Here is an 8718-nt window from a genome sequence, read left to right as displayed (position 1 = left end):
AGTTTTGCAGGTGATTCATAATAATTACACGTGACTCAAGAAGAAAATTATGTTACACAAGATTACAAATGAGTAATTTATCGTACCAAAACGTCGTTGCAATTTGTTTACGGTATCCTAAGCTTCATCAACGTCGCTGTCACGTTACATTAAATGAATCATTTTGCGTTTTTCATGCATGATCATTTAGTAATTATATTAATACGTAAAGACCAAACTCAAACCGCCTCGATAACAAATTTTATCCTCTGTAGTGAGCTACTCCTTTCTAAACATTGTCCGTTTTATCCATCTCAAACTTTTTAACGTTGGGTGCTTTCAAAATCTCTGAACAAAATTCGCGGTTACTTATCAATATTTTTGCTTTGTTACTCATTATAATATTCGTATATTGAAATATTTCATTAATTTTATCAATTATAGTAGACAGCAAATAAATAAGGACTGCATTCAAAGAAACGAACGTTCTCTGAAATTTTCCCTATCTTCGCCGGTCGTTGTAACCTTATCGAACCGGTTCAAGGCATTAGCGGTTCGTTAACCATTTCCATGGTATTTATTGCGAAAATTCACACCGTACTGCGCCAATGCACCGTACGATAATAGCATTGTTACCTGCAGTACGCAGACCTTATTACGTGACACTACGTAGCCCGTGCAACTTGAACCACGATCCTCTCTATCTCTTCAGTTGTCGTTCGACGCGCGCCGCGGTTCGTCTTGGAACCCCATCGCTCGAATTTCACTAACGAGTAAGATAACGCGACCCCCCACATGCCCGTTTTACCGATTATTATATTAGTACAGTTGATCACGAACTAACTGCTGGGATAGATTTAATCATTCGCTTCTTTTAAGTTCTTAAATTCGTACCTTTTTTTTTAATTTTACAGATGCAGATAGATTTTATATTTAATAATTTTTAATTTATGATTTAATTTATGATTGTATTCCTTTTCTTGATAGTATACCATTTGTGCAATTCTTCTGAGTCTACTGAATGTGAAATGAACTATTCTTATGCGGGTTGTGATAAGTGAAATTGTATGATGAAGCTTTCTACTCGACGTTGTCCCAAATTCTTGATGACAGTTTGAAAATTTAAATACGTTAACAATGGTTGAATGAACATTGTAAAATTGGAAATTGTTGATAAACAAAGTTAAATATGTGGAATCGCAAGGTATTCATCAGGATTATCGAAGTGGTGCGTAACAATGGAAAAATTGTATATTTATTTTTGTACATATATTTGTTTTGATATTGTAAGCTACTTTAGTTACATATTCATACATGATAGTGAACGTTAATGTTTAAACAAAAATTCTAGCACAATTTACATTTCAATTATATATTACTAATTGCTCTTATATCAGTGTTCTCACAATACGAGATAAGGATTCCTTTGAATACTCCCACAATCAATTATTTGTAATTATTCCTGCGAACGGAACTGAACGCTAGATAATTGGATTTTAATTCATTCCTTCTTATTAAATTTTGCAACTATGAACATTCGTGTTGCAGATGCTTTGCCTTGCCTGCGTGGTGGCACTCAGGGTAACTGATGATGAAAGCCGAAGAGTGTTTCATTATTTGAGAAGTCGTAGCAGAGAATGGTCCCTCTTGAATAACGTCACATGGGGCGCCATAGGTTCAAAAATTAATATCTATTACTTTATACTTTTCCTTTTACAAGAGCAAAATTGACCCAAAAGGCCTACTAATTTTTATTACTTTCTTGAAACGTTTATCTCTATAGTTTGTATTACGCCATAAATTAGGAGAAGAATATTTTTGTATTGCTATCAGTTAGTTTTTCTATCTTTCAGAGTTACAATAAAAATTCTGCAAGCTGTCTAGCAAACATTTATCAAAAATATTTCGTTACATAAATACTTTTAAGATTGTGGTCGGATAGTGCATTATTCTATGTAGATTAATTTGAATGGAAATTTATTTTATGCTTTATAGTAATTGATGTATAAGTACTATAGTATATGTTGGAAAAAGGAATGTAAAACACGCAACAACACACTTTTCTTTTGTTAATCTAGGCGCCGCTCTTGCAACCGCGACTTGTGGTGGTTACATAATAATCACGACGGGTCTTCTTATTGCTGCTGCGACAGGAGAGCTAGATGGTCGAAAGACGGTAATTCTTTCCGTTTTTTTGTAACTTTTTTTCTTTAAACAGTATATGTCTATGACACGACGAAAAATTCGATGTATATTTCCCGAACTTTTAATTCACTTCTTCCTTGACAATTGTACAAGTCGACATATTTCCATAATAGTCGCATTGTTTGGACTTTTCAAGGTATTCTTTCTCTTTTACGGAATACTGTCCTTCGACGAGGCTGATTTTATCGTACATTGATGTATCTTTCTTCTTAACCAACACCCTGAATGCATAAATTTAAATGTTTCTTAAAAGAAACAATAATTGTAATTGAATTAACTACTGGAAAAAATGCGGGATCTTAAATTGCTATTGGATATAGTTAATGATTAGAATCGATGGAAAATCATAGAAATTTTCTTACACTAAGTGCGTAAAAGAATATTCGTTAAAATTTATTTGTGAGGTCAGGAATACGAGGAATTAACTTCGACAAGTTTCACCAGTAAAAGTGACATGAAACAGATAAAGACTCCATGACTGATCCATTAACGAATTATATTAGTAACTGATTGTGGTGTTACCTTTTACTTATCCTCGAATTACGAAAGTTACACGATTATCAGTGCCTCAATAAGTTTTACAAAAATATAAAACATTTTCTGCATGATTTTCGGTAGCCGTTTTAAATGCACCAAATAAATACACGAAATACTTTCGCAATTAATACCAACGATGGAGACTATAATAAATTTTCAAAGCAACATATTCAAGACTCCCACGATATTAATCTTCAGCATGAACGCATTTTCAATATCTTTCCTGGTTGCAAATATTTTCCGGCGGACACACCTCGTTCATTAGTCAATCGTCATTGCATTCGAAGTTACGATGTACCGATCTGTGTTAGCAGAGCTCTTTTTACAAGGTTGCTTTTTTTCATGCTTCTTTCAAGTTATGCAGATGGACTCTTGAAACGACAAATCGGTTAAATATAGAGCACGTGTTTTAACGATAGCGTGAGAACTGTCGTGTCCAGTTAGCACTGTCATTGAGGGGCAAGGTTAAAAGTATCCTTCGTATGAGCAAGCTACAAGAAGGAGCACGTAACAACATCCTTACCTTGGTGTATGGCAATTGAGCACGTAATACGTACGCTACTGTGACTTAGTTCTTAGTTAATGACTCATAACTGAGGCTAGGCAGATCGCAATGATTTCCACATGCAGATCTACGCGTTCATCAAGACAGAAATTTGCATTTAAAATAAATTGTTGATATTCTTAATTCTGAGCTGAAATTCTTAGCTGTTTGCTCGTAGATGACATAAAGGATGATTTTTATAGAAATATTTCACTGAAAGGCGGTACAATCGCTATTGTAAAGAAATCTTGAAAAGAAATACGAATTATCGAATTGTTAATGGTCGTAAACGTGTGAAGGTTGTTTCACGTTTATACTTGAATTTTATGAGACAATAGGGGATATGAAAGGTCCCGAGGATTTTAATGAAGATTATGTTAAACAGAGGAAGTCATTAACATTTCATTGTTCTGCTTGATGAGTGTACGAAGATCTTTCTTTTCTATTTAAGGAAATATTCTTCCTTGGACTTGGAGTGATTCTTTTCGGTATCGTCGGCGCTTTATCGTTGGCGTCTATTGAAAACGTCCCTGAGGATTTGATAGACAACGCCGCTGTTTTTGGGGCACTGTGCTTGCTAACAGCGTTAGTTTTCATCGCTGACTTGTTAATGAGCACGCCAAAGAAAAAGGACAAGCATGGCATGACAGAACTTCTGACTGATAAAGGAGGTATCATACATTTTTGTTAAGATATAAAAGGAAGTGTTAAATATAAATTAAGGAGACAATATATAAATTAACAATATATATAATTGTATATATATATATATAGTTGACTTCCTTTTTTGATTGATATATAATAGCTAAACGACAAATAACGACGACTCTGGCCAGCGAAAAAGAAACAAAATCCCCAAAAATAAGCAGTCCTCAAGTTTCCAAAAACGACGACAGTGGCACTATAAACGATGGTTTTGAGAAATTAGACGAAAGACATCAAAGGAGTTCAGGGCAAGAACAGTCTGAAGATCCGCGAAAATGGGAACAAAATCGTTCCTCCAAGCAGCGTTCGAAAGATTCGTATGAAGATGAAGGAACTGGCGATTTTAATCGAGAATACGGAGAACCAAAAGAATATACGCAGAATTTTGAAAATGGGAGAGCTCTCCGAGACTCGAAAATGTATCGAGATTCTGAGATGCAAAAAGCTATGAGAAGGGACTCTTATAGAACGGATCATGGAATGGAAGCGCCTACTGTGGTTTATAAGGTTCATGATATTTATCAACGTCCAGTAGATGAAATTGACACGCCTCGTTTTCCAACCGAGACGAATCATAAAAGCGAACCTATATTCGCGAAGATCGTGAATCCTAGTGTGAAGATTATGAAGGTTGAGCGCGATGTGGACGAAGCTATCGAAGGTTACAGGTAGTTGCACAATGATCAGTTTATTACTATAATATTAGCTTCGTTAATATCGACGAATTCGTTCTTTGCATCAATTCTCATTGGTGCATTAATTCCCTATTATATTATAATTATTATTTTCATAATCTCCAATTACCTGTTATCATTTTATTATTTTCTTAAATTTCTTTATCTTATTTCTTGGTCTTCTAACATTAATAGATATTCTGACACTAGTCAGTACGACAACGTGCCAGTTCGAATGAAAGGAATGTCGCCGAAAAATCAGAAAAAAAATCGTGATGTTTCTTTTAATATTCCGCCGCCGCCAAAGGGTTATGGAAAAGAATTCGACCAGAGAAAAGACGAAATCGAAATACTGGAAGAATGCTTTACTTCGCTCCGAACAGCGAGCACGGGGACACAGACACTCAACGTACGAACACCTTCGTCACCCACTGATCCTGGATATGTTAAACATACCGCCAGTAATTGGCCTCATGAAACGAAAATGAAAACACCTAGTTCGAGTCCAAGTCGCTCGAAGAATTGACATATAATGCACAAAAAGTTATTAACTTGTTGCTTTATGATTTTTTAACGACTTCGTGTGACTGAATGATTGCTTGAAAAATAAATTTACAAAGCTTTTTCGTAAAGCAACAGGTTATATGATTATAAGTAGATTAGAAAGGCTCTGAGGTAGAATAATTTAGAATGATATGCATATCAAAACACAGAGTGTAAAATCAATTTCTCTTTACTTCTATCTGAGTATTTCTCTGTGTAATTTCCTCATATTTAATAAAGTAATACTAATTTCTTCAATTTCTCTAATTTCAAAAATATGATTTATTAATTTGATCTATTAAAACGTCATCATTATTATCTACTGCCTTTTTATATGTTTATATATATATGTTTTTGAAATGGGAAGGAGAAAAAGTAACTTGAGAGGCATACAACTATTTTCGTATAAGTAGAAATTTTTAATATAAAGTTTTAACATCTCCGTTCACATCGATACGCATACGTACAATTATTAATAATAATGTATCCTTGTGATAAACATGTAACCGCAGTTTGTTAGTCGCCATCAGAACGTACTCGTTAAAGATATTAGCATTTAATTGGATTTACATTAACTTTTACGTGTACCGTATCGTTTCTTTTTCTTACGCTTTTTATATAAATAAATCGATCCTATTCAACGTCGAAAGATGTCATTTATTTTCCTTATTATTCAAGGTGATCGGCAATTTCTTCGATTATTAAAAAAATGAGAAGAAAATTGCCCTCATTGAAACTGAAAGAAAAAGAAATCAACCGGAAGACGCAGCAGCCATCGAGAGTATCGACGTGTTCTGCCATCGAACCCTATTAAAAAGCTACTAGTGAGCCATGTATCGACATATTTCATTTTACAGAACCGTCGTCCTCTCGTTGTAGTTCTCTCTTTCTCTAGACGTTTCTAAACGCGTATTTACAGAGTTGAGAATAATTGCTTAGACACTTGAGCATTCGTTCCTCTTCTTCTTTTTCTTCTTTTCAACGGTATGTATAAAGTTAATTCTCCTTAATGAAGAAGATTATCAGATATTCTCATTCTTAAGACTGTTGTGTAACTAGATAGTCTTATTATTTTATGAAACGATAGTTTGAACATTGCAATATTGTTGAGTTGGTATCTTTATAGTGCGTTTGATCTAACGCGATATTCTTGATGATTTACTTTCCCTTTGAATCGAGGTATGTACTTGACTTATTTGTTAAGTTTGTTACATTTTGGTGTACTCGTCGAAGTTTATTTCTTAAAACGAGGAAGAAACACGAGAAATGCCTTGTCACGATTTGTCACGATTTATCTGTTATAGTGTTACCAGATGAGCTGTGTTTCAATTCTGTTCGTTTCTCGCTCTTAACTGGACATATTTACAAGTCAAAAGATTCTCAAACTATATTCTTCGCTTAATTTGCGTATTATAAAATCTCTTAAAAAATCTTAACCAAATCTTCTGCTCTCTGAATAAATAAATAACGAAAGAGTAAACGTAATTTTACTGACAATTCTTTGAAACTTTCGAACTTTATGAGCACTTTACGATATATTGAATTTCTTTTTCTTTCATCAAATTTCCTTCAAAGATGTCTTCCTTTATCATGACGGAATCGTTTCTCTTAAATATGTATTTACAGCGCTTCTTATTCGATTAAACAATACAAAAAAGATTGTACGCCTCTAAAATGTTGATCTATATGATTACTATAAATTGAAAGTGCAGATGGAGAATTTTATCTCATGCCAAACCCAATGCTAGCACCTTGAGCATTGGTGGCTCGTTGTTCCATGGTGATGTATTGTCTAATTAGTCGTGAAATTTCATGGGCTTGTTCAGTCTGAAGTCGTGTGATGCGTTGTTGCATTAAATTACCGCATTTCATGTCAAGGTACAGAGTTCCTTCTTCGGATTTTACTTTCCTCGTGGATATTACCTCGGAATAAGGGTAGTGGTACAGGGTCTCCTAAAAATTTGGCGTCGGTTTCATTGAATTATCTATTGCTTTTTTACATAGAGGCAGAAAACGGGGATTGAATTACTTACATGTGTAATTAAATCAATAAAATGCACTCCATGCCTGTTGAGCGCCAAAATATGATCACCACCCTTCTCTTTTCCTTCAGGCACCCTCTTCACAGCGAAGAAACTAGACCCGAATAATGGCCACTTCCATAAAATTTCTAAAAATAAAGTTAAACATTATTTTCATGATATAATGTTTTATTATATTATATTTATTATATTTATTATTTTATTATATTATATTATATACTCGCTAATAAGAACTGAGACACGTACCAAGCACCTGTGCTTTACAAGCAGCAACTGTATTGTGTTGCACATTGTTCCATGCTTGTTGGACCATATTTGACCACTGTTGTGGTCGTGGTTCTCTCAAACTGAGCACTGGTTTTGGTAATAAATATTTAATTTCTTTCGTTGTTGGTTCGTGAGTCATATCTGCTGCCCTATGTAAAAGAGCAGCTATTTGAGCCATATCGAACTAGAAAGAAAAGAGAAAATATATTAATTAAAAACTCCAAACAATGTCAATATATTATTTATATAAAATAGCAAAGATAGAAAGACTTACTATGACTTCTTGAGGTAAATGTTCACCAGGTAAAACTAGTAGAAGACCTTCTAAGTAATCTGGAGCAATCTGATTGAACACGACTTCTATATACAATGGAGCATCCAGTCTGAGAGGATAATACCATACAGATCTAAATTGAAAAAGATTGTATTATTTTTGTTCTCTTATTTGCACTGCTTTCATGAGAATCGATAGGTTTCTTTTCAGATAAGTCCTTTTATCAATGGAAAGAAATATACCTGCAGAATATTAAGTAGAAGACTTGATGATTTTTATGTAACTCCGTAGTTACGTCTAGTACGTATTCATCCCTGGCTAAAGGCATCGTAAACGCATCACCATCAACAATGCAATATAGCGAGAATTCGTCCATTTCATGAGGGTTTCTTACAGATATTATATTGCACATCTCCTCGATAACATCCTACCAAAAAAGTTAAGTTATTAACAAATTATTAAGAATTAGTCATTATACCTGTATTATCATATATTTAACAATATATTGCAATTTGACATATCTTGACTAGAATTTATTAAAATATAACAGTCCTAAACTCAAAGTACTATTAAATAAATCAATACCAATTTGTCTTTTGCAATTTATTATTATATATGTTATTACATTATATAGGAGATATTTTCATTGATTTTGTCTTCTCTTCAATGCTATACCATTAATTTTATGTTTCTTATACTAAACAATTTAATTTATATTCAATAAATTTTACGAATATGTATTATAGAATGGTTTACTGAGATTTGAATTTGAATCTTAGCGCACATTAGCCGGCATACGGAGCGTACTGGCGTCGATGAATTGAGAGTGTTACGAAAAGTGAAAAATTGATAAGAATGTCATTAGAAATTCGGTATGCTTTCTCATTTAATTTATGTTAACTAACTAATTATGGTTATTATTATTTGTAAGTAAAGTTGTAAAGTATG

General features: G+C 33.6%; 2 protein-coding genes across 4 annotated transcripts in view; one reads left to right on the top strand and one right to left on the bottom strand.

Moving 5' to 3' along the window:
* The first annotated feature begins 621 nt into the window (after positions 1-621).
* Positions 622-5454, top strand: LOC117217220. Its single transcript, XM_033464649.1, has 7 exons — positions 622-752; positions 967-1207; positions 1528-1654; positions 2058-2155; positions 3717-3936; positions 4071-4638; positions 4840-5454. The coding sequence occupies exons 2-7, from the start codon at positions 1169-1171 to the stop codon at positions 5168-5170; spliced, it is 1383 nt and encodes a 460-aa protein (XP_033320540.1). The 5' UTR covers positions 622-752; positions 967-1168; the 3' UTR covers positions 5171-5454.
* A 131-nt stretch (positions 5455-5585) lies between these two features.
* LOC117217218 (unconventional myosin-XV) overlaps positions 5586-8718 on the bottom strand; it is a 63195-nt gene continuing 60062 nt past the window's right edge. For all 3 annotated transcript variants that reach the window (XM_033464643.1, XM_033464646.1, XM_033464645.1), the window contains 5 exons: positions 8013-8197; positions 7771-7903; positions 7476-7680; positions 7221-7357; positions 5586-7140 (listed from right to left, as the gene is read on the bottom strand). In XM_033464643.1, the coding sequence (XP_033320534.1) occupies positions 6910-7140; positions 7221-7357; positions 7476-7680; positions 7771-7903; positions 8013-8197 (891 nt within the window). In that variant the 3' untranslated portion in view covers positions 5586-6909. The remainder of the gene's footprint in view (positions 7141-7220; positions 7358-7475; positions 7681-7770; positions 7904-8012; positions 8198-8718) is intronic.

This window comes from Bombus bifarius, unplaced genomic scaffold (assembly GCF_011952205.1).
Source record: "Bombus bifarius isolate JDL3187 unplaced genomic scaffold, Bbif_JDL3187 scf7180000007975, whole genome shotgun sequence".
Lineage (NCBI taxonomy): Eukaryota > Metazoa > Arthropoda > Insecta > Hymenoptera > Apidae > Bombus > Bombus bifarius.
This window is presented reverse-complemented; position numbering and strand designations above follow the sequence as displayed.

What these genes read in the sequence shown, in the direction of transcription:
- LOC117217220 (XM_033464649.1), top strand. Translation starts at nt 1,169, where the DNA reads ATGTGGAATCGCAAGGTATTCATCAGGATTATCGAAGTG. An exon ending in ACTTCTGACTGATAAAGGAG is followed by an intron (nt 3,937 to 4,070) that starts GTATCATACATT and finishes GATATATAATAG; the next exon opens with CTAAACGACAAATAACGACG. An exon ending in GAAGCTATCGAAGGTTACAG is followed by an intron (nt 4,639 to 4,839) that starts GTAGTTGCACAA and finishes TAACATTAATAG; the next exon opens with ATATTCTGACACTAGTCAGT.